The sequence below is a fragment of the Ambystoma mexicanum genome, chromosome 12 (assembly GCF_040938575.1).
Source record: "Ambystoma mexicanum isolate Mex_15411 chromosome 12, UKY_AmexF1_1, whole genome shotgun sequence".
Classification (NCBI taxonomy): domain Eukaryota; kingdom Metazoa; phylum Chordata; class Amphibia; order Caudata; family Ambystomatidae; genus Ambystoma; species Ambystoma mexicanum.
Window position 1 is genome coordinate 256654312 of NC_090936.1, and position 25235 is coordinate 256679546.

At 44.1% G+C, this 25235-nt stretch overlaps 1 protein-coding gene across 1 annotated transcript in view; it reads left to right on the forward strand.

Annotated features, from left to right (window-relative positions):
- The first annotated feature begins 966 nt into the window (after positions 1–966).
- Positions 967–25235, forward strand: part of RERGL (RERG like) — a 206659-nt gene continuing 182390 nt past the window's right edge. The window contains exons 1-2 of the mRNA XM_069628393.1: positions 967–1364; positions 2120–2176. Coding sequence (XP_069484494.1) covers positions 1013–1364; positions 2120–2176 — 409 coding nt within the window. The 5' untranslated portion in view covers positions 967–1012. The remainder of the gene's footprint in view (positions 1365–2119; positions 2177–25235) is intronic.

A 25235-nucleotide genomic window follows, 5' to 3' on the forward strand; every position in this document is an offset into this window, starting at 1 on the left:
CTAAACATACCAAGAAGAGAACATATCTCTGAAATCAGACACCAAGTGCACAATGGGAAGCACCCACAAATGCCTCATTAACAGAGCTCCTAAATAACTTATCAACCTGTAACTCCAACCCAAAACATCAAGACCACACGCTCCACTTCAGCCTTCCTTCTCTGTCCCGAAATTCAAAAGAACTAAGGCTGGGGGACGTAGCTTCTCAGTTGTGGCAGCCAAAGGCTGGAACACCCTACCTCTAGACGTTAGATCTGACCCGTCCCACACTTCATTCTGCAGAAAACTTAAAGCCTGGCTCCTCATCTCCAAGGTGTAGCCTTTGTGACTTAATGATCACAGTCTCATCCTGCACAATGCTCATGTGAATATATCTGCGCTATATCATTTGCTTATTACTTATGTTAATAAGGTTGCACTTGTAAATTTTACTGATTATGTACAAATGAAAAAATGTATATGTAAATACCTTATTTCTGTAAATATGGGTAATATTATGTATGTCAAACCATTGTTTTCTATAGTTGCCTGTGGTAACCCTGTAATGTTTATTACCTGCTTTCCAGCGCCCAGATACCTACCGGTTTGGAACGAGCTACAAATGCTAAATAAATAAATAAAATGTGATCTGTTTGTTCCAAAAATATTGTTGTGTTTGTGATCTGTTTTGTAAGTGCATATGGACCGTGGTTCTGTGGCAGGGAGCCAAAGCAGGGTATGGCCGGCAATGATTGAATGAGCTAGGGCAGAGTTGAGGTTTCAATAGGCACAGTGATTGGTAGACATTTTATTTTTTTGATGATTTGCAGTCTCGCAGCAGATATCTATCGTGTGCGTTATTTTCTTTCTTCGATGTGGCAAGTAATCAAATGGAAAACATGTGTTTCTCCTATACGACATTAACGTGAAGGGAGCGCTGTGAAGTTTCCGATGAGAGGCCAATCAAGAAGAGCCTCACGTCTGCCATGATGAGGCGCTGGAATGCAGCCTACTTTAACTTCTTCCGCATAGGATGCGCTCGTTCAACCGTCCCGCGAGCCGTAAAATAACAAAAGAGTTCTTCAGAGGAGATCTGTGGCTTCGCCAATCCCATGTCATCTGCATGAATGCTATAAATAAAGGCGCAGCCTGGCAGAGCAGCCGAGAGGAGCTGAACTTCGGGAAAGGAGTGCACGCAGTACTGTGTGACACAACCTGTCGACGTACAGAACTCCACAGAACAGCGCCGGGCTCTGCTCAAGGCGCTTTGGCGTGGCGGGAGTTGGAGCAAAATGCAGCTGTAACACGCTGCCAAACCATTGAAAGGGGGAATATGAACGACGTCAAACTTGCTGTATTGGGAAGCGAAGGCGCTGGAAAGTCAGGTACAGTCCCACACCGAGGCACCGACAGTATATTTCGTTTTAACTATGTATTCATTTTCTTTGCCTTAATGATATTTCCAATGGCTCAGAATGAATGATGAAGGCCTTGTAGTTTGGTGTCATGTAATCTCGTGGCACAGTAATTTATGCTGCGTCATACGGAATTATTTATGCCATGCTATGCCGTGCAGTGTTGGGACTAAGTAGTAGGTTATGTCAAGTCATGTTTTGCTGTTACGTAACACCAATGCTATGCCATGCTACGATACGTGTGCGTTCAGTTGTGTAAGGATCAATGCACGCGCACATTTCTAGATGCATTCTGGGGTGGTTTCATTATAAACCAATTATGGATACAACACTTTGACCGCAAGCTCTTAATATGATTGTTAATGTAGACAGTGTTTGTTTCAAATGTATAATTGAATCCGCTGTAGCATAGCATCTCCTTAATTGAAATAATGTTTTTTCTTTTAAATAAAGAGCTGACGTATCTGCTAATGAGCACCAAGGAGGTTCTTCCAAAAAAAGTGAAGCGCACACTAGAAGCAAAGGTACACTGCAACGGGCACTGTAGCTACCCTACTGTGGGGTGCCCGAGGTATTGCACTTATAGACGGCATTAGCGCAGAGGGTCCCTTCTTCCTGCTGAGAGGACAATAGGCTGTAATGTGTGTGTGTCTTAAAGTGCTACGTTGAGGGATCGCATTAGAGGATCTGTCGGAAACTTGACGTCTCTGTGATTGTTTCCCCAGCCCTGACGGTGCGTTTCCTAACTCGGCGCTTTATTGGAGAGTATGCATCCAATTCTGGTAAGTGACCTCTTGGAATGTAAATGTGTATTGGTGACGTAATGCGGGCTTGCATAGTGAACCGGTGGCCTCTTGGCGCTAGTTTTGCAAGGGAAGCAGAAGTTAGAGAGAGAAGAGGTTTGGCAGGGAAACCCACTTTGCGGAAAAATTAAAAGTGCAAGAGTTTTCATCACGAGTTAGGTCTGTTTACCTGCCCATCATATGCCAAGCTCGAAAACTGTTACTGCCACCTAGAACAGGCCCGGATGGGTGCGCAAGATTTGTGATCAGGGGGGCACAAATTCCATTGGGTCTGGGTCTCGGAGTACTCTAAACACACTGACTCCGATTTCCCAGATCCATCATCCAGAAAAAAATGTCTTCCTGGATCTGGAATAATACATCTGCACCACTCTAGAAAAAGGTAAAATAACAAAAGAGTTATTGCAATACAGAGCAAAAGGGAAGCAAGGAAAATAGTGTTGCAACATCAGTCTACCTATCGTCCCCTCCCATCTGCTCCCTCCTTTCTAATATATCCGCTCATCCTTCAACCCCTAGTCACCTTCCTTCAGCACCCACTGCCCACCTTTCCCATTTACCTACCCTCCCACTTTCTTGGCCTGGCTGGGGAGAATCGAGGGTGATGCCTCCTCCTTCTCTTAGAGGACTGAGCAGTGAGGCCTCCAGTCTTTGTACCAGCTCAGATGGTGCTCGCCCATTAATGCCACCCTGAACACTGTGGCTACTCCCAGCAGGCCCCGGAGGAGCTGCTTGTGGTCCCTCCATCTTGTTGTGAAAGATAGACCCCCACCCCTCCTCACCCCCGTCCAGAACACTGAAGCAAGGAATAGGAGATTTTGTTTCTTACAAAATTACGTTTTAAACACATTTTGTTTTTTGTTGCCTTTTTGCAGCACATTTTAATTGAGTTGAGGCTGTGAGGGAGTGCTAGCATGGAGGCAAGAGTGCACAGGCTGGGAGAGCTGCAACAGGAGGCAGACGATGCAGGTTGGGGGGGGGTTTCCAGCCTCCTAGTATCGCACGTGGTGGGGCATGGTAGGGAGGAGATGATTGACTCTCTTTTTGATGTTTTAAACTTTGATTTGCTATACAATTACCCAATTTTGTTCAATGAATGTGGCCTGACATTTTCAAAGAAAGATATGTGTGTGCACTTGGCGGATCCTAATGCTTGTGCTGCCCGTCTATCAAACCACGAGTGAGGTTTTTTGAAATAGCTAATCAAGCAAACTGAATCACCTCTAAGGGCACACAATTATAGCAAATAGGGCACAGTGAAATTACATGATTTGCCCAGGATCACACACTTTGATTAAGTGGTGAAGCCAGAATTTGAGCCTAGCCTGCAATGTAGATACTTGACCATGCATCTTCCAAGCTCAAGTTGGTAGGACCATGTGTATGTTGTGTTTTGAATACCTAAAACAATACTTAATTTTATACAGATTACTTTAAAAATTCACAAGTCTCAAGATAAACCAACCTGCAAGGTAGTCATCATTGTAGAAACATGTTGATGAAACGGATAAGGGGTGAATTTTGTTTTGAATTGCAAATTGCACAGAGGACACCACTCCTGTTTGCACCTTTTTGCAAAAGACCCCATTCATTAATGTTAATTGTTTCCACCAGGTACTCAAAAAGTAAAGCATAAAACACAGACGAAAATCGACTTTGCTCTTCACTTTTCCACTACGTGTCTGGAAAACGGTAAATCACTTCCACAATTAATGATTTGGAATCTGCCTTTTTTTGCCAGGTGTAAAAGTCAGGTGGATCCCATAGGAATCCATAGGTTTTCTGCTAACATAAAAATACATGCTGGGTGAAAACCACTCGGATTTGGCAGGGGCCCATGTTAAGTCCAATCTGCTCTCCAACTTTCCCTGCCAAATCATACAAAATCCTGCAGCTCTTAAAAAGTGGCGAGAAATGCATTTATCGCCATTGCTTCCACTCCACTTGACTTGGAAAATTACCCCCTATGATTGTAGCTTGATTATCCCCATCCTGAATGGAAGCCTACAGACACAAAGTGAAATGAAATGCATGATAAGGTCATTGTTTCACACAGCTTGTTCAGGATCACCTTAATGGCTAATCACCCAAGAATCACACTTAAATAGCTTGTTAAAACCCTATATATAATTTAAAGAAAAAAGTGCCACATCAATGGTCCCTGCCTGTTACCTTTTCTCATCTCTAATCACTTCCTGTTGTAAATAATCTGCTTCTGAGACACATAAAAAACATAAGACCTCACTGGGAGGGCCTGTGCAGCCTTGGCTCTTTGGATTTGATGAGAGAGAGGCAGAGCAGGGGGGCATGAGCATGTGTCTCTTGTCAAAATGTTAAATCAACCTCTGATTGAACCCTTTAGGAAATATTTAAATACTGCTTCTTAGCTTTAAAAGATGTACACCTTTTATACTTTGCCTGCAACATTATAGGATTTTTGTAACCTTAGGGATAGCCTGTGGTTGGGCAGGACGTAAAGGCTGGAATGATATTTAGTACAAGGGGGTAGTCCTGACCTCATACATTTAAACTACAGTAGTTTGCTGTAGTGAAAAATTCGAACACATCTCCATATTATGTTTTATCTTCTAAGTATGCATCATAGGAGGAAGGTACAAATCCAGACTCTGGAGAAACTGAAAAAAACAGTTGTTGAGACCTTTATTTACTTAAGTCGCATATTTCAGCATAGATAATTCAATATTGATGGCTGAAAAAATTACACATAGAAAAAATAAACAATCAACAATTAACCTGATCACCAGCTCAGTGAGTTTTGTAAACAATACAGGACATATATGTTAACAATGTTTAGTGCATCTTTGAATAGAATTACATGTCCACTGGTGACAGGAGGTCACTAAATTAAGCCTGTTATAGTCCATACAGTGCAGAATTCAAAAGTGACTTTTTAACAATGTGCCTACGTTTCCAAAACTGCACGTTTGTAAGACTAGTATAGGGTGTTACCTCCACACCCCTATACTGGTACTGTGTTATATTGCCTGTGTGCAGTGTTACCAAATATTACTTCATATTTGTTAACCTAATAATGTCTAGTCACAGTTACAACCCATATTTGCACAGTACAATATTATTTGCTTCAAGAAACCTAAAAAAAGGGTCTGCTGAGAGGCGACGTCAACATTAAGGTGGTAATAAAGATTCAGGTCATAGGTCTGTCTAATGTGAGGGCCAAACGTGATGACGTGGGACGTTTCGACTGTAAGAGGGTGGCAGCCTTCTTCTTGGGCCAAATCAAGCAGGTCTCCCTATGATTAAAACACAATATAAAAGACATTGTTGTATGTTCCAGAAAGTGGACCATATATGTGAATATTAAAACAGCCCGTGAGAGGCTACACTCTGAGGAGGACCCTCCGGTCCCAGGCACTGACCTTGCATTCGGAGGTTTAGGTGTATGAGCTGTTAGTTGGAGTTCTCATGATAAGCAAAATGGTGGCCCGCTAGCTGAGGGTTGCAACATTATAGGAAACACTCTCCTCATGTGTTATTTCATAGGTGTTTTATTTGTGGTACTGCCTAAACACCCAGCACCCAGGATTTACATCACACTTGCCAAACAAGACCCACAATGCTCATGATGTATTCTGTTTACATGCAAACTCTTTTAAGTTATTCAAAAAGCATGAGGTTACCAAGTCCGTACTTATCAGTTTGAATCATGAAACATTCTGGCAGAGTAGACTAGGCTTCCACACAGACAAAGTGCACTCTACTTAGGTCAGAGTCCTACTGCTAAGTACCCATGAGAAAATCTGAGACTTGTCCATACTTGCCAACCTAACCTTGGCATGTTCAGGTAGAGCCTAGTTGGACCAACTCACTGAGGTGCGGCTTGATTTCCTAGGCATAGAAGGAAGGTACCACAATCTCGGCATATACACGTTCACTTAGGAAGACAAAGTAAAGCCAACATGCAGTGGCAAAGCAACAGCTTGAGCTTTTGATTAGGCATGGATAGATATTAGTCAAGCACAGTCATAAGGGCCATAAAATGGAAACAGATGGAAAACAGTGGGAGTATCTGGGTACATGATGGCATTGACTGGCAAATGCCTGTCTAATACCTGTAAGCAAGCCAAAACTGTTGCCATTGAAACTGATTGTTTAAAACAGGACTTCAGTGCAAGGAACCGAGATCTTGGCAAAGATATTGTGTATAAAATCAACTGGATGAAGACCCACATTAAGAGATTTTTTACTACACATGAGTTCATTTACAGAGGCAATTCAATAATTAAACAATCAAAAGAATGCTAAGATATGATACTGGCAGGCCCTATACAGCAACACTTGTGGTGTTACTTTGTGATAGAGGTTGCTCAAAGAGTTCCAGAAAGGTTACGTTTTGGTGTTGAGAGGCAGGTAGTTAGTGGTAATTCCATAGGCATTAACATAGGGATGGCTAGCTAGGGTGGGTAAATAACCATACACACCCATAGGATGTGTGTTTCTGTTCACATTTTCTCTCTATCCTATCTCTGTTCCACTGCATGAGTTCTGGCTTGACCCAATAGGCAAAAGTCTCCAAATTAATTATAATTACCAGCATTGCGCTGGCCAGCCTTTCATACCATTCTTTGGATATCACCCTGGGCCCTGTCACAAATGTGAGAAGCTCTTCCCAAACTGCTAGACAACAGAGACTAAACATGCATGTGCTTGATTGTGCTCCAGTGCAGAGGCGACATGGCCTAGAAATTGAGATTGAAATGCACCTTTTGGTCATTTCATTCTCATTTGCTAATGGCTTGTCTCCTTCTGTAATGGCACAGACATACTACAGAATTATGGCATGGAATGTTGCGCAGAGAAACAGTAGTAGTAATGTTTCATTGAAAGCATTGCATCTATCACTTTTTGATTTTACTACACTCCCCTACAGAATTACATTTTTGTTACTGCCAACCTTTTCTTTTCACTTATACTTAAGTAGTTAATGCAGCAGAATATATACTTTAAGTGTAATTTCTACGTGCCCCAGTCAGTCGATGCACCTTCTGCAGAAATCTGTGTTCAAGAAACATCACCTGTCGTTTATTGTTTGCTACAGTTAAGCATTTCATTAAGCATGATGTTAAAAACCACTATATTCCCACAAAAAATAGACATACATTAAATCACAGAAACCAAAATTGTGATTTTAGGTTTGAGAAACAGTTGTAGGAAGACTGCTTGATAAATAATGTATTTCGTATATAGTGCTACACACCCATAGGTCTCAGAGCGCAGAAATAACAGAAGGCATTATTATTATCCCACAGAGTGGTACTCATTTTTTGGACCACGGAAGGATGAAAGGCTGATTTGTCCCTGCCGCGATTCGAACTTGGCACATCAGGCTGCACACAAATCCCAGTGGTGAGCACTTAGCTCACTGTGCTATCTGACCGGAATAAGTGTGCTACCTCACTTGGAGGTGCGAATGGTCCTCCACCTCCCTTGTCATTTGGGCTTTCATGGCTGTGGGGCATACATCATTGTCTTGGGCAAGCAAACAAATCTTGGCCGGGCCCCCTGCAGTTCAGCATCTCAGAATATCGTCTCTGGGGTTGATGCTGCATCTTTAGAGTGAAATCCGCCTCCCACATCCCCACTCCACCACTGGCAGGGCCTTCTATCTAGGGGGAGCAGGAGATGGCCTTGGGTGGGGGCCTGGCCCTCCCCTTGCCCCCTTTCTGGAGCCAGGCCTGAACTAGAACAGGAATATTGCCTCAGAACTGTAGGTAAATCCTCCAGATTTAGAGGTGATGTAGGGGTACCACTGAAAACTATTGGGGCATGGATGATTTACTGCCCGTGGTCAATTCTCCATTGGGCGGACATACTTCCAGCCAAGAGCTGGCTGGAGGGTTCCTCAAACCTACACGACTGCTACGCCATACCCTAAATGAGGCCAAATAAAAAGGTCTTAACTGGCAATGCAAATGTATGATAAGCAATGAAATAACTTTATTTAATTTATGGTCATATAACGATGGCAGATAGAATATCTCCAAAATTGATTCTGCGGGAGAGTAAAGTCTTGTCTCGAGTCACCATGACCCTGTCTCGGACAAAATCCAGCTTTATAACTCATGATGGACCACATGCCTAAATCTGAGAAAAAAATATAATATCCTGTTTCCCAGCACGATTCTGGTATTGGCAAGCATATATTGTCATGTCAGACAGCCCTGAGCAATTCCCAACAGGCTCTTGCGCGGACATCCGTTTTCTCACCATCCAAAAAACAAACGATGAAAATAAGGTGCTTGCGTTCATTCACGGCTGATGTTTCAAAAACCTTCACCTGTCACTAGTGCAATTTTATAAGGTATTAGTGTCAGGGCGAAGTTGCACTGCACATTTCCTGTTCTTTCAATGCATGTTTGCACCGTAGCAATACTTGTCATTGTGCTAGAAAGGGAATCTTATTGGCTCTAGGGAAACCTTTAAACCCGTGAAAACATGTGCATTGAAAGTATGCATATTTGCACTAGTGAAATGTTTGTACTAGTGCTCGCCCTGAGCAAAATTGAATTTGCACCGATACAACGTTTCTGAAATATGAGCACAGGGAGGGCATTACAGAAACTTTGAGGTGGTGAAAGCGCTGGTGTGGGTTCCTCAGTTTTCTATTTCTGGTATTATCTTAGCCCTTTTCCAAAACATAACAGGTTATTTGGATATATTTGTTCGCCGAATTTTTTTTTGCAGAAATACTCTATGTCGTGTCCTCAACATGGCATATCTCAATATAATCGCAATATATACCAAGCATTGGCAGTGGCAATCGTTTTGGCATTTGTAGTTGTTTATTGCATTTTACTATTAGCATTGAGGGGTAAGATTGAGGGATGACAGCACACAGAGGAAGACATTACAGCATGGGAGGGAATGAACGGCAGTGCTGGGGGGCCGAGGAAAGCATTGGGGGAGGAATACAAAAAATAAATGTCAACACGAGGGAGAATAAAAAAATCCAATCGATGAAAGCTGGGCCAGCAACCGTGCACAGGAGCATTTCAAGAAGGAGTGGCACTGCACATGAAGGGGAAAGAGTGGCAGTGCACGAGAAAGAGTGGCAGCACTAATTGGGAAGAGCAAGAGTGCAAAGGGGGAAGGAGCGGCAGTGCAATGGTGGATGTAGCAACAGCGCAGTGGTGGAGCAGAGCGACAGCGCAGTGGTGCCACAGAGCGACAGCGCATTGTTGCAACAGACTGACAACGCAATTGTGGAACCGAGCAGCAGTACAATGGTGGAACAGAGCGGCAGCACAATGGGGGAGGGAGTGTCAGCGCAATAGGGGAAGGAGCCACAGCGTAAGTCAGCGCAATGGTGGAAAGTGCTGCTCAATGGGGGAAGGAGCAGCAATGCAAGGGGGAAGGAGAAAGCACAAAATGGACAGCACGACAGCGGAAGGGGTGAGGAGAGACAGTGCAAGGGGGAAGAGGGACAGCACACGTGAGGGGGGAGGGACCATTAGGGGAGAGGAAGGCAGTGTAAGGGTGAAACGAGGGACAGCACAAGGGGGAAAGAAGTGACAGGGCCGGGGGAAAGTAGTGACAGCGTAAGTGAGGAATGCATCTGTTGGTTGCATGTATAATTGCAGCCTTTGATCCCAGTTGTCCTATGTTGTAGTTTTGATCTCAATGGAGCTCATTTTCAACCCAATATAGCGTAAGCAAAATGCGTAAAAGTCGTGTGGAAAGGCTTTTAAACATTTTGCTTATTCTACACCCCACTGTCAATCATTTGTGTGGCAAAGAGGAGGGACGGAATGCAACTTTCTACCATACAACACTGATAACATAAATGTGTCCTTTCTTGTGAGGACCTCTTCATGTTGTCAGTGGTACTTCACCGCTCCAAAGATTTATGGCTTTTATGGTAATAGAATCCAGAAAGGGAAACCTACATGTAGCCCAAAAGGGCCAGGAATGTAGCCCAAGTCTTTCCGTCTCTGAAAAGAAAGATAATTCTGGGGCTTCAGCTTTTAAATTGACACAGACACGTTTATAGTACTCCTGTTTGGGAGTTAATTGGTTAAACACGCTACTTTTGTGGTACATCAGTGTAAAAGAACAAGAAATCACATTCAGTGCTTTAGCCGATTATGCCACAGCATTTTCCAGATTTCATGGCAACCACAAAGTCAGCTTTCTGGAACCCCTTTATTCTCTCTGTCTTCTCTGTAGCAATGGTGCTACATTTGCTGCACCCACAAAATGCACCAAAACCAGTGGTAGAAGTGGGCGGGAGCGGTTGGGAGCCGTGCTGCTCTACATTTTTAAAAAGAGTTTTACTGTTCCCATCCTTTTTTTTTTTTTAAACAGTTCCAGAATGGTTTCGTTTTAAAATGAAAGTGCAAGAAGAAGTTGACACTTTCACTTCTGTGCACTGCACTGAACATTCCCTTAAACAGCAGGGGCCTAATTCACAGAAGCCTTTTATAATGGGAAAACCCCACTGGAAAACGTTCTGTGAATTAGGCAGCAGGTGTGTTTGTTCGGGGGGGGGGGGGTTGAATTGTGCATGGAAGGGGGTGTGGTGATGGGGTTTGTGGGTAGCGGGGCAGGTCAGCAGGGAACATAGTTCCACTATTTCTTTTCGTACACTTCGACCTCCGGCCAAAACCTGAAATATACCACTCAGCTTTGGAGTAAGGATGGTAAAAAGGGGGAATAACAATACAGTACTTTTAAATAAAAAAGCACCCAGAATTACTGACCTAGTTGGACTCCTGCGTTCCAAGGTTGTAAAAGGTTATTCATAAGGATATGTTTAAAGGTGTTGATGAGGCAGCATTTCTATTTGTAAGGGTTGTGCTTTTACAGGCAAGTGGACCCAAGTTTTCTTTAGCTGTAAAGTAAATGGTCAGTCAGTATTGTAGTGAATCCGTTAAGCTAAGAAAGAAAAGTAAAAATCATAGATACATTTAAGGACCCAGTCCTTAGTTTAAAAATCACCTCCCTGTCTATTGCTGTAAACAGGAAGTGGAGTGGAGCATAGGAAATAAAAAAAATGCAAGTGACAAAGGACTTTGTTTTGTGATGCAAGGCAAGGGGGGTTGTTTAATACTGCATTATTAGTTAAGTTAGATAATCAGTGCAATAACCAGGCTTTTGTCTGAGTTGGAAGAGGGTTTCAGATGGATATTGTAGATGTTAAGTAGACTATGGGGTGCTGCAGTCGAAGTTTAGGTGAAAAGCTACTTTGCAGGCAATCGATATGGAAAAATAACGATTGTGGTTAAGGCTGGCTGGCCCGAGCTGCCACAGCCACAATATGGGGAATACTGATCTGGATGCCCTAGAAGCCATCAGTGATATAGGTATGGAGGAAGGAAAATTAAAATAACATTTGGGTTTCATTGGAAGAAAGTGGGTAGCAGAAGCCAAATGAGGATATAAATACTCCAATGTAGTTGCTTTTTCTTAACAGAAGGAGAGGTGCAAGAATCGATCTGTTGGGAATGCCACTGGACAGAAGGCATTACCTCCTCTCTGTCTTCCTCATCCAATCCCAGTAATATTTTATTTTGCATTTGTTAGGTGCTTATACATCAGCATTGTGTTTCAAAGCTCCACAAGGCTAAATGGGAAGGGAGCAGGGGAAAAATAATAATGGCAAAAACAGTAAAATACAGTCGTGGTCCTACTAGTGCAAGTGCGGTGAGGAGAACTGCAGGAGATAGGGAGGGAGGAAGGGAGGGAGGGGGTAGCAGAGGAGCGGACAAGTGCTGGTGGAGGGCCATAGATAGAAATGCTAAGAGGGGCCTAGGAGGAGAGCCTCAGGCTAAGTGCTAGTGAGGTGACTCCCAAGGGTGGGATGCATAGCTGCCAATAAGGGCCTGCAAGGGAAGTGCAGAGGGTGTGTGGGGGGGGGTGCTGGTATTGACTGGGAAGAAAGGCCTGGAATCCTGTGAGATTCATGAGGATCCGGCCAGAGTGAAAGAGAGAGAGAGGGAAAGAGTTAGAGAAGCAGAGTTTTAATCAGTTTCGGGAATGTAAGGTAGTTCGACTCAAGTCTAAGAGGGGCAGGGATTCTGTTCCAAAGAGAGATGCCAGCCAAGGAGAGAGACCTGCTCCCGACTCTCTGCTTGGAGAAGCATTTGGCAGTCAAAGAGCTGCAGGTAGAGGAGCATAGGGCTCTAGTTAGGGGGAATATTTAGGGAGGGAAATTTGGAGATAGTGTGGTACCGGGCTACAGAAGGACTTGTGGATGACAGAAAGGGTCTTGAATTTGATCCTTGCAGCCACCGGGAGCCAGTGGAGAGATTTTAGGGTTGGAGAGATACGGTCGATGGGCTTAAGGCCAAGGATAAGTCATGCAGCCCTATTCTGGATTAGCTTGAGTGGGTGTAGAGAGGAGAGAGAGATTGAGAAAGAGGCTGTTGCAGTACTTTAGCCAGGAGAGGACCAGAGCTCTGGAGATATTGAGCTTCTGGGGAAGCTGAGGAAAGGAAGAATTCCTCTGAGGAGGTGGCACTGGAAGTGGGAGTTCTTAAGTCCATGATGTGAGGAAAGAAGGAGAGAGCGGAATTGAAGATGACCCTCAAGGTTTTTGTCCCCACAAGATGGTGGGGGTAAGGGGCACAAAAAGGGTGGCCAGAGGGTTGGAGGAAAAGAGGGGGCAGGTGTCACAATGAAGAGGATCTGTCTTAGTGGCATTAAGTCAGAGATCGTTGGGTGCACACCATGCCTCAATGGTGGACAGACAGTCGGGGATCAGAGAGGAAGAGATGGAGGTAGGAGAGGGACGTTTGAAGGAAATCTTTGTTTCATCGGCATAACACTGGAAATGAGGGGAGAAGGAGGAGATCAGGTGACCAAGACGCAGGTGTCCCAATGAGGAGGATCTCCATATCACTAATGGGGGCCGCTGGCCCTGGGCAGACCCTTTACAAGCCTGAAAGTATGCCTATTCCCACCCCTTCAGGGAAGGTACCATATAGTCCCTGCCAACCACATGCACTTCCTGTTTTTGTCCTGGACAGATTCATTGAAGCCGGCCCAAAAGAGATTCATATAGCAAAGTTTCAGGAAAAATGGTGGGGGTTAGACAGACTGTGGAGCAAACATGTCTGCCGAATTCATGACCAGCCTGCTCAGTGGGTGCATTTCCCAGATTCGTTTTGGCCCTGTAATCGGCGTCTGACCTCATGTGGAGGATGCCATTAGGAACAGCAGGTGCATGGGCGTGTGGAGAAATGGCCAGGTTGCAAGGAAAGAGGTCTTCCTGCATCAGAGGAAGGCGTTTAAGAGTGAGTGTGGTCTCACTTTTGCCCGGAGTATGCATTTACCACCTGAATGGGATTGGTCCAGATCCTCTAACAGACACAAGAAGCACAAGCAAGAGTGCAGGAATTGCTCCTTCGCCTGTCCTCTGCCTGTTCCTGACAGCCCAATAGATAATATTCAGGCCATGATGGAAACAACTGTTGACATGGCCATTACCAAATGTTTCCCCCACCAACTAATGGACAGTGATCCTCCCCAAGTATCAAGTTCCTGAGAAGGTGTTAGAGGTACCCCTGGGGGAGCAGAAGGATGATGTAATAGAAGATGTAAATTAGTATATATCCAGGGAAATGTTGGCTGAGATTATGGAATATGTGTGCCTCAATAGAAATCAAGGAAGGGTAGCCTTCTGCGTCTACAGCTATTAAAATCAAACATTTGAAGACCTTCCCAAAGCAGGTCTTCAAGTACTTTCTGAAATCCTCAAGCCTTTAAATAATGAGTGAATGAAGCCAGATGTGACTTGGGTTCCTAGGTTCCTCACAAAACTCTATCCCTTAAATAATTGTGACACTGTCTATCCAGTCAAAATACAAAATGTACTTACTTCTGCTGTACTGTGGTGGCCTCTAAGAATTCACCCCCAACAGACCTGGTCAACAAGAGGGTGTAAACTGTGTTAAAGTGGGCTTATGCTATCACTAATTTTGCTATAACAGCTTTTACCTTTGCCACATATATCACACAGAGCCGATTGAATTATTGTTCTGCTGCTTTGAAAGCAGCAGATGAATGTATGTATTGTTCAGATAGAAAGGCACCTACTTTAACATCCCTATTTCCTCAGAACACCAGCGGTTTCTCTGGTTCTGGTGGGTGGGGACCATTTTCAATTTGACAGCACCAAGGCGTTTTACGAAGGCACTCACTCCACTGGTAGGTCTTTTGAATGAGAAAGGAATCACAGCCTGAAGATCTGTCGATTCATTCCCCTCCTGCATCCCAGACAGTGACAGATTTAGGGATTGTGTGTGCCCTCCTGGAAGCCTATGCATTGAAAATAAACTATTGGAAGTTCAGTCTCACTCTAACCCAACTCTAGAAATTCATAGTCGTCACTTTAAACACTGCACAGAACAAAGTATTTGTTACTGTTTGTTGAGCTCAGAAGATGAAGAGTAGGTGGCTACTCTTCTGTCTACCCCCGATCCAACAGCTTGTTATTTGTTTCAGGTCCAAGGTGAATTTGCATCTCGTGTGTCAACAGTGTCATGGGCCAGGATTCACCATAAGACTTTGGAACGCCATCTTTTGCAGCATTAAAATTCTCGATGTCGGTAGTCCGGTCCCTGAAATGATGGTTGAGGGAGGAGATTGTGCCCGAAGGACGCACCATCTTTCCCTAGATACAATAACAATAATGACGGATGCCAGTCTCTTAGGTTGGGCGTTGACCTTGCACAAGAGACCCTGTAGGTTTGTTGGTCTGCAGCAGTGGCCTCCGACTCTTCAAATTGGAGGGAGTTGTAAGCCATTGGACATTCACTTCAGAGATTTGCTCCTTGTCTTCTCCAGAAAAGAGTGCCGGTTTGCACCGACAATGTGGTAGCAAAACCTTATATCAATTGCCAAGGCAGGAGTCTCTACAAGTTTCTGGAAGACCTGGTCGAGTCGATCTGCTCATACGCAGAGAGTCGCCTCTCCTCCTTGCCTTGATGTCCTATTACATTCTAGGGATTGTAAGAGGATTCAATTCAGCACTACAGCTAAGTTAACGCCTAGTCTAGAATACTGAATGAAAACCCGTATTGATATCTCTTTATGTCCAGTTCATGCGTTCTGGATGACTACCCCTATATAACACCCCTCTCTTGGAATCCCCCTGACCCCACTGAGCCAAGAAGTAGTTCTGTTTTGCAAGTTAAAAAGGTTTATTTGATAAATTAAACCATAGATATATATATCCCACTTTATAATAAATTAATAATTGAATAGCACACTTAATCTGATATGATAAAGATTAACAACGGAGAATCTGGCACTAACACGCTTCTCTATAATCAATAAGGAGTTGACATGAAATGGATAAGGTAGCACAGTGGTAAATAGGTACAAAAGAAGAAGGTGGTAAAGAATGCTTTATGTAAGCTCAGGTGGATGCAATATTCAATGAATGCAGTACAGAAAATACTCAATATGATTTCAACCAAACAATGTAATCACTTTTCTCTGGCAATCCCCTCCCCCCTTGATGCAAGGCAAGGAAATGGAAGGAAAACACCCAGTTCTCAGAAATGCAATCAAATGTGATTCAGTTCACCCCAGCAAGCTTAGACTACAGAAGTTTGAAAACACAGGCCCAAATTGCTTTGATATGTGCTGGCAATGAATTAAAAAATATGCTAAAATGCTTTTAATTCCCTTTCAGAGGTTCAGGGTGAATGGTATCTAGTTAATATTAGCTCAGGCTCACTCTTGCAATGATTCAGGAATGATTAGCAGGTTAAACGAATTTCTGGCAGATGGAAGGCAAGCAGCAGCTGTTTTTACACGAGGAGAAATTTGCAAATCGCGGTAAAATTCGCGGATGCGCCGAGCGCTATTACAGAGGAACCGCAAGGACTATCACGATCGTTTTGGGGTCCCAGGAAAGCCTAGGATCTCATCCTCCATATGAAAGTTACTGCAAGTCTCTAGCACAAACGGTCGCGGAGATATGAGCGATTTAATAAAGGTCGTTTTTCAGATTTGAAATTTTAAAAGCTCAAAAAGACAAGTGCAGCTTGCAACTAGAATGACAGGTGACAGCTAGGAGGCAGTTCTACTTAGGTTAAATAGATTGAATTATATGATTTTAACTAAGAGATGTGTTCTGAGTTTTGCTGAGTACTCACAAGAGATTTTGAACCGGAAAGCGACTTGGTCACGGACTTCAGTCTGGTCCGGTCTCCTCGGGTTCCGCTCACAGCGCCTGGCCTCTGGAACTGCTCACAGCATCGGGGTCAGCACTCTGGATACAATGGCCTGGTCTCTGCTAGGCACCGGTTCTCTGGGTCGGGTCCTGCCTTCTCTTTGGATATTTCTGTCACTGGGTTCTTGCAAAAGTTCTTGGCAAAATTCAGACGGCTCGCCCGGCTGTCTGAAGAGTTCAGTTGCAAAAATATTTTGAGGCCTGCTGACAAATACTCTTGCTGGCAGTGGCCTTTCTGGTTAAGGTTCTGAAGTCTCTGTTTATCTTGGAGTCTAAGTGTTGGCTCTTTGAAATTTGATGGAGGTAAGTATGGATTTTTCCGGCAGAGCTTCCAGCGGCAGATGGAATTGAAGGTCTCTATCTGTCCTGTCTGTCTGCTTTTATGTGTTTAGAATGTGGGTGTGTTCTAGCATCACTGACCCTACCTCTCTCTCAGCTTCTAATTGGTCAAACTTCCATTTCTCATTTGATTGGCGAAGGAGCTGTGAGTTAGAGTGATGTCATCCATTTATGATCTCTTGAAACAACTCCCCTATCATCTGTGCACCCAAATCTATATATGATCAAAATCCATATTTCACAGTTACACAGTTGTTTGAAATTACACATACATGGTGTGGCTGAATTTAGCCATGTCTCTGTCCAAATCTGTTGTTTCTAAGAGCTTGCATTCAGAAATGGCACATAATTGACTTTTTAACTGATTTTTCAATTTCTGACATTGACCCAACTTTACATACATGTGCGCAGGGAGTATGGACATTAGCTGATGAAGTTTCAGATTTTTAACATGCATACATTTAGAGTAATATCCACTTTTCCGCTAACACCCCCCTGAACATGCCACCGGGTCGAAAAACCTCTTAAAATGTGGGCAGAAAAATCACAAGAATTATGGTGTCATTTATAAAATTTTCACATGTCCGTACTATGAGTTATTCATCTTTTTCTAAACAATATTCTGGCTACAAAGGGGTGTGGTTTCCTCTCAGCACCAGGTAGAAATACTGGTTTATCCAGTTCTGCCAAGCCAGCTTGCTCTCACAGGCAGTGCTCCTCCCAGCTTCTGCCAAGAGGAAGCTACATTTTACGACCGCTGTAATAAAACCTTTGCATGAGTCAAGACAGGCTTTGTTCAGAGCTCCTGTAGAGCACAGGTAATTCAATTATCAGATAGATGGCATATCCTTAGTGTGAGCAGCAAAAGGGCAGCTAGGCCTGGGAACACAGCTGTGACTCAAGTTTCACTCCTGATGGGGGTAGTTGCCAGGCAGAATTCAGTTCCTTAAGCCAGACTTTCAGCTAACTGTCATGTTTTTTTTTTTTTTTTGCTTTTTAAATTGACTTGCAATTTTACACATGCAGCTAGAATGCTGATTCTAAGTGCAAAACTATGACATTTCAACAGTTACAAAGGCATGTGACACCAAACATAGGTCACTCATTTAATCTAAACATTTTCGATTTTAGTGTCTTTAAATCCAGTGCAACTTAAACTGCTGACTCCATAGCAGTTTTGTTATAAGCATTGTTTTGGGCTCTTCATTTCCCAGATTTTGTAGGCACACAACACTCCATTCTACCAAATGTCTGCTGGTGTCCAGTGAGTTTTTAGATGTGTTGCAATGTTTAAAATAGACAGTTTGAGCCTGCCTTCAGAGAAACACAGGGTGGTTTTAAACTGCCGGCTTTTGGATAGTGGTGAGTACTGGTACTGCACCCATTTTTGGGATTTAAGAAAATGAATTCCCAACAATTCTAGGTTGCATTTGGCAATCAGCATTGCCATTCCCAATGGTTTCAGACTACTGTGCGGGTAGTCCAATGGTGATTTTAGGCGCTTTGAAGCTAACCGGCGCTACTGTTTTTCCTTTGGCAACCCATTTCCCTCATGGCAACCCGGCCTTTCATTCTCGCACTGGTGGGTGACAAGTGAGGCAACCATTTTGGTGTGCGCACAAACTGCGCAGCTTTCCTGGATTTCGGCGCACATGTGGGTTTTCTGCCATCTTGAATTTTCTAAGCCCACAGCACCAAATGTTGTGGCATGATAGCTTAAACGTGGGTCAGGACACCCAACAGGATGGACAATCTCAAAGCAGGTTCTCTGAAAAGGACCTTCCTATCCTAACAGGGATACATGCTCAAACCAAAGACCTTCCTCCAAATTTGCGATTTGGGATGTCTGTGGATAAACATGATGACACTGTTGATCAATTACCAGTTGTCCAGATTTTGTTCCGGTCTCAGGGATCCTTCAATTTGGGGTGGGATGATCTATCGATTCCATGGCTGAAGAAATGGTTTGTACCTCTTTCTCTGGTTCCCCTAATCCATCCCTCAGATCCTCTCCAAGGGACAGAGAAAAGAGGCTCAAGTTCTGCTGGTGATTTCCTTGTGGAAGAATAAATAATGGTTTTCTCTTGTGATCCGACTTGACTCCCATTGCCCTTGGTTTCTCCCAACAACTCCATCATCACAAAAGTGGCACTCAGAAGGCTGCATCTGTCAGTATGGAAACTGAATGAGAAGTACTAATTGCTCAGGGTATTATTCTAGAAGTAACAGGTATCTTACGAGGGGGGGCTGCTTTCTGTCGACCCTTAAACTCTATGAACTTCATTCAGTATCTTTTTCCAAGTGGTGAGAGTGGTGTCACCTCACTCTACTTTCTTGTGACCAGTTGAGAATACTGTTTTTTTATTGGATGTGTTTTCTTTGGGTATATCAGACTTGATAACTCAGCTGGCTGCAATGAGAATGGTCCGGGAACCCTGGGGATTGTGTTAGACGAGCCTTATGCCTCCATCTTTTCTCAGTCCCTACTGAAGGACCATCCGGCAGTATGCCCTGGCCTTCCACCTCTGGATCTCCCCCTGGTACTATAGGCATATAGGAAGCCTCATCTTGAACCTCCGTTTGAGGTCTCCCTCAAGATGCTAATCTTTAAGGTGGTATTCCTTTTGCTTTTGGCAGTTCCTTCAGCAACAGGGTGGTGAAGCTAGGGGATTTGTGGGTTGGTCCTCAAACCTCCTAATTTTCACCCTAAGATTGAATCAGTGTTCCATGCATCACAGGAACTAGTTTTTCCTTCCCTATTTGTGTCTGATGGTACTAACCTGCACCCATTGATTCTGGGATGGGCAGTAAAGATCTATCTGGAATGGTCAGCTCATACATCCTTAATTGTGTCATGGTCACTAATAGCAAATGGGTTCTTATGGTATCATGCGTCAAGGGGTTCCTTAGCCCCAGGAACCTCAGGGAAGTTCCACTTGAGGGTTAGGTGCTTTGTGGGCCGACTTAAAGGGTGTGTCCTTGAAGGAGATTTGTCTAGCAGCCACTTGGGTGTCTTTTCCAACCTATGTGTGACAGTACAAATTGAAGAATCTGAAGACTGTACAGCTATTCTAAGTTGCTGTGTTTTTTACATTTTCATTAGTAATGAACTAGGATAAGGAGGGCATGACTTGATGTCTTGCCGATAATCTTCATTACCCCAAGTCAAAGTCTTCCTCATCCTCATTGCCTTCCTCTTCTCCCCCCGAGCACCCTGACTGTACTAAGATTAAATTAATCTTTTATCGCACACCTAATACCAGAGACCAGTCTCTAAGCACGGGACCGGGATTCAAACCTATGTTGCTCTGCATTGTCTTGCTTCCAAGACAAACATGTTGCACCTGAGCCATCCTCTCGATCAAGCTTGGCATGTTCAGGAAGTGCTTTGTGCTGACGGAGACACCATGGTCCCACCCTAAAAGGGGCTGGACAGGGCTTGGCATACAGTAAGGCAAATTAATCTTCATCTTGTAAAGGGTCTGCCCAGGGCCAGAGGCCCTTATTAGTGCTGGACTGGGACGAGGAAGACTTGGAATTGGGGTACTACCACCTGGCTTACAGATACTGAATAGCCTGTGCGAGAGAGTTAGGTGAAGAGCAAGAAGATGGGGTATCTAATCTAAATATGACGTCATCAGAAGATTAGGCTGTTATGGTCATCTTCGTCAAAGGAAGCAGAGAGATATGCCAAGGGATAGGTTTTAAAAAAAAAAAATAATAATAATATTAATAATAGTTATTATCTAAATACAAACGGATTTAAATATAACACCATGATAATGTATGCAATTTCATGCATATTTCAACTTAGCACAGGAATGAAATATATTTAAACATTTAGCACCTACAAAAATGATTGGGATAGAATAAATGATTAACATAAGAAAAATCAGCTTCAGTTTAGTGTCAAAAGAACAACACATCAGACATATAAGCACAGACACTTACATGAAATATATTTTAAAAGCACTACAGCCTTTAAAAATCGTGCAACCCCAAACTTGCACTCTACTGTATTGTCGTTCACCAGTAGCTCTAAGGTACATTTACCTTGTTCGTATCCCTCCCTTCCTCCACAGTTGGACCCAAAACGTACTAACACTAGGGCAACATTACCATAGTGCATACATTATGTTCTTTCAATTCATTTTTGTATATTCCTTTAATGCTTTTTTGACCAGTTCAATGTGTAGCGTGGTAGTAATATTGTTCCCTAATAGCACTAGAATACATATTGCACTGGTGGAAAGAATGTGTTGAAATAATACACTTGTTATACTAGTTCACTTTTTCCCTAGTGCCAATCCCATCCAAATGTGCACTTGCACTAGTGCAAGGTTTCTGTAATATGGGTCTTCATTTTGGTCGTGCACTTCTGATCGAATCTACCAATTTCATATCCATGCATATGTTTAAGCGGGGGTAAGGTTGTGGGGGTGGGTATGAGGTTGGAGAGAGTGGATGAGGCGGTATGGAGGTGGACCATCATTGTAAAAAAATGGTAAATTCGTGTCGACCAAAAGTGCACGATCAAAATGAAAACTTTTAAAAGTCTTTCAAAACACCTAAAATCCTCTGATAATAGCAATGATTTTCTTTCTCACCACCCCGTCTATATCCATGGATTGAGAAAGAATGAAAAACAGATACTTTGTTCCAGTTCAATGGACCAACAACGCCACATATTATGAACAAAAGACAAGAGGCTTATCATGAAATAACACATTTTAAAAGTCCAGCGGCGTTTAAAGTCCTTGCTACCACCACCCAGCATTCCACTGTAGCAGCGCTCAGTTGTGCAAGGGTGCTTTGCTCGTACCCCCTTAGTTCTACCATTGGGCACAGCATGCATGCCTATTGTGGCAAGAACAAAATATATAGAGGCTATCGTCCAGATAAACTATGGTGCAAATATAGGGGTACTGGACCTTTGGACGGCTGGACCAAACACCCCAGCACTCCACAGACAGTATGTGTCCGCTACGAAACCTCTTGAATATGTAACATTATTCTAAATCTGGTAATTGCAATATATTTTTCCCACAGCCTACCTTTTTTGTTTTGGTGAATTCTTGGGGTGCTTGCGCCACAAAGTTGCAGAAAACATTGTTACAGAAGAGAGACAGAGGAAATGGGGGTTCTGGACTGAAAATATCTGGTTGACATAGCAACAGGCAATGCCGTGGTATGAAACTGCCATTTCACTAAAATCTATTTTTCCAAACTCCTCTGTTGATACCCAGTAAGAAGTTCGCTAACAATGTATGCTCCAATTAGCAACTTTGAAAGAAGCAAGTCGGGTGCCAGGCTTTCCATGTTCCAGCTGTGCAGATTTCATATTGGCCTATTTTGGGCTACTTCTCGGGTGCAGTTGCGCTAGGTTTGAGCTACATTTGACACAGATCTGATTTTCTGTCCTCCTGAGGCTGCCTTTCTACACCAACCCACTCTCTGTACCTCCCACCCCCGCTCCCTCTACCCCCACCCACACCACTTCCACTCTCTCTACCCATCCCCACCCCAATTATGTTTGCTGGTTGGGGTTTTTATTGGGCTATTTTGGGCTACTTTTAACAAGTACTACCCAGGCTGCTTTGATCTTCGCGTTTTTGTCCCTAACCAACTACTATCAACAACCCAGCCCACCCCCACTCTCTAACCCCACCCACTCACCAACCCCTACCTACCTGCACCCTCTCACACTACCCCCTTCCCTCAATTGTTCATCCTTAATACCCTCACCCACCCAATCCCCACTCTCTGCACCTTCACACACCCTACCCGCACCCTTTCTACCAACACCCACCCACCATACCCCACTCTCTCTACTCTCACCCACCCTACCCCACTCTCTGTAACCCAACGCACCCACCCTAATCCCACTCCCCCTCCTGCCACACACACACTACCCCCACTCTCTCTACCCATAACACTCACATCACTCTATCTTCCCCACCCACACTACCCCCACTCTCTGAACGTACACCCACCCAACGCTCAATATCTAGACCCATCCACTCTATTTCTACCCACTGTACCCCCACCTATCCAATTCCCACCCTCTCTAACCTCACCCACCCAATCCCCACTCTCTCTACCCCTACCACCTACCACACCCCATCACTCTCTCTTCCCCACATCTCTATATCCACCCACCCATCCCCACCCCAGCCTTTGCCCACCCTCTCTAACCCCACCCACCCTACCATTCTCTCTAACCCCACCCACCAAGTCTACCCCACCCACCTTCCCCCCAAGCCCTTCCCCCCACTCTATCTACCATTGCCACTCTCCCTACCCCGACCCACCCTACCCCCACTTTCTCTATGCCAAGCCACACACCCTACCCCCACTTTCTCTATCCCAACACACCCACCCTAATCCTGCTCCCCCTCTTGCCACACAAACTACTCCCACTCTCTCTACCATAAAACTCACCCTACCATCACTCTATCTTCCCCCACCCACCCACACTACCCCCTTTTAGGGAGATTTCTCACACAAGTGCTTCATTCCCTCTACCTTAGAGCCCGCCAGCTCTTTTGCTATATTTTGGGGCTTTGAACATTTCATTTTCAATGTGTTTTACTTTTGTGTTCTTTGGTTATGGAGTTTTAAACAACTCCAGTGGCATCATCTTTTCAGACTCCCCAAAGGTTTAACTACCTTCGCTGAGAATGACTACTGTCTCTCAGGGCATGTAAAGTTAAATTGACTTTACTAGTCTCTTTAAATTTACTGACCCAGCACACCCTATCTTACTATAGAGTGCTGGAGGGGTTGCTTATCTTCCCCTGAGTATAAACACTCATGTAACAGTAAAATGTTACCTTTTCCTATTTTAAATGGCTGGTTGCAGTGGTTTAGATCCATTACGTGATTTTTCGTGACCGCTAACAACGGTAGCTCAAAATCCGAGGTAGCCATGTTTTTCAATATGGTGCCCCAGACATATCTGTAAATCTGTAAAAACAGACTCCTGTCAACTTTTTTTGCCATTTCTTTTAGGAAAAGTCCTTCTTGTGTGTAACTCTGCGCACCAAACCAGGTTTTGTCCATTTGTTCGTGCCCTTTGGCAGGCTTATGTGCTGAAGCCCTCCTCTGGTGCCAGAGTGTCTGGGATGGACAGTATGTGAGGGAGGTGCCCGAAACACCCTGTGCTTAGTCTCCTAGGAGACCTGAATGCACTCCGGTGTGATTGGCAGGCTGACTGTCCGGCAAGGACAGCCACCCTGCTGGGAGAGTGACAGCCAGGCTGAATGAATGGGGGAAAACTGTTTAAAAGCGGGTCTCTGGGACTTGGAAAGCAGAGTCGACCACTGGAACGAAAGAACCGAAGAGGAGAGGAAGGAAGAGGACTGCTGCAACTCCTGGACGACCGGTGAAGCCCTGCTGCAGGTCCGAATTGCCTGAAACTCCGACGGCAGAGAAGCCCTTCAAGGTTAATTTCTTCCCTTGAGTTTGGTGGGAAAAACCAACTTGCAAGCCACCTGGACACCGTCCTATTCTGGTCGAATGTTCATCAGAGTACTGTTGAAAACCAGATAGCCAGAGGGAGGGGAACCAGGGGTACTTTAAGGCACTCACACCTTAAACCAACGTCTTGCTACAGATTTCGGCCTCTTCCCTGGGCAGTGCAGGAACCTCCTGACGTCCTCCTTCTTGTCCCAATGACTGAAGCACAGGAACAGCGAGATCTGCTCAAACTGCCAGGAACAACTGCCTCAGCTACAGCTTTCTTCATTTAAAAAAGGTACTGTGCAAACAGAGTCGGGAAATCTTTTCGGCCATCGAGAAAGTGTGTGAAACTTTCCTCAACTGCGAAGGCTTGTCCTTCCCTAAACATTCGTCAAACTTTTTGCCTAGCCAAATTCTTAAAAAATCCATGGCAAAGACTTAATCGTTATATACCAGAACTGTGCTATCCTATACAAAAGACTCTGAACCGTTCACTTTGGCCCAGGCCTGTTGAGAAGAATTGCTGGTTGTATTTAACTGAAACCCTTTGCCCTGCCCATGATTGTATTTGGGCTGTCTATTCTTACAACATTGTCTTTTCCTCCCTTTGCTAAGTATCTGAAGTGCCATTTTGCTCCTACTTCATTTTTGAGCTAAACTTGTTCAGTTACTTACCGGTTGGATTTTTGTGGTGTATTAGTGTGTGATATTGAGCTCCTTGCGCTAGTGTAATGTTTTATAACTGACTGAGTAAATAAATGTATATTCTTTTACCAAGAAACCTTGAGTAAGTGTTTACTTCAATCACTGTATTGGTTGGTCCTTTGTGTAACTTGTTCTACTGCTCACTTAAACTCTTGTGATAAGTCTGGCTGCTCAGCCATTGCTACCACTTTACTCTGTAGTACAGGCTTGTACCAAAGGTGAAATTGTGCTTACACTTGTAGTTCTAATTAACGGTAGTGTTCCCAAAGGGTACGGCAAGTGATTCTGCCTAACACCCCTACTTTCTGAACC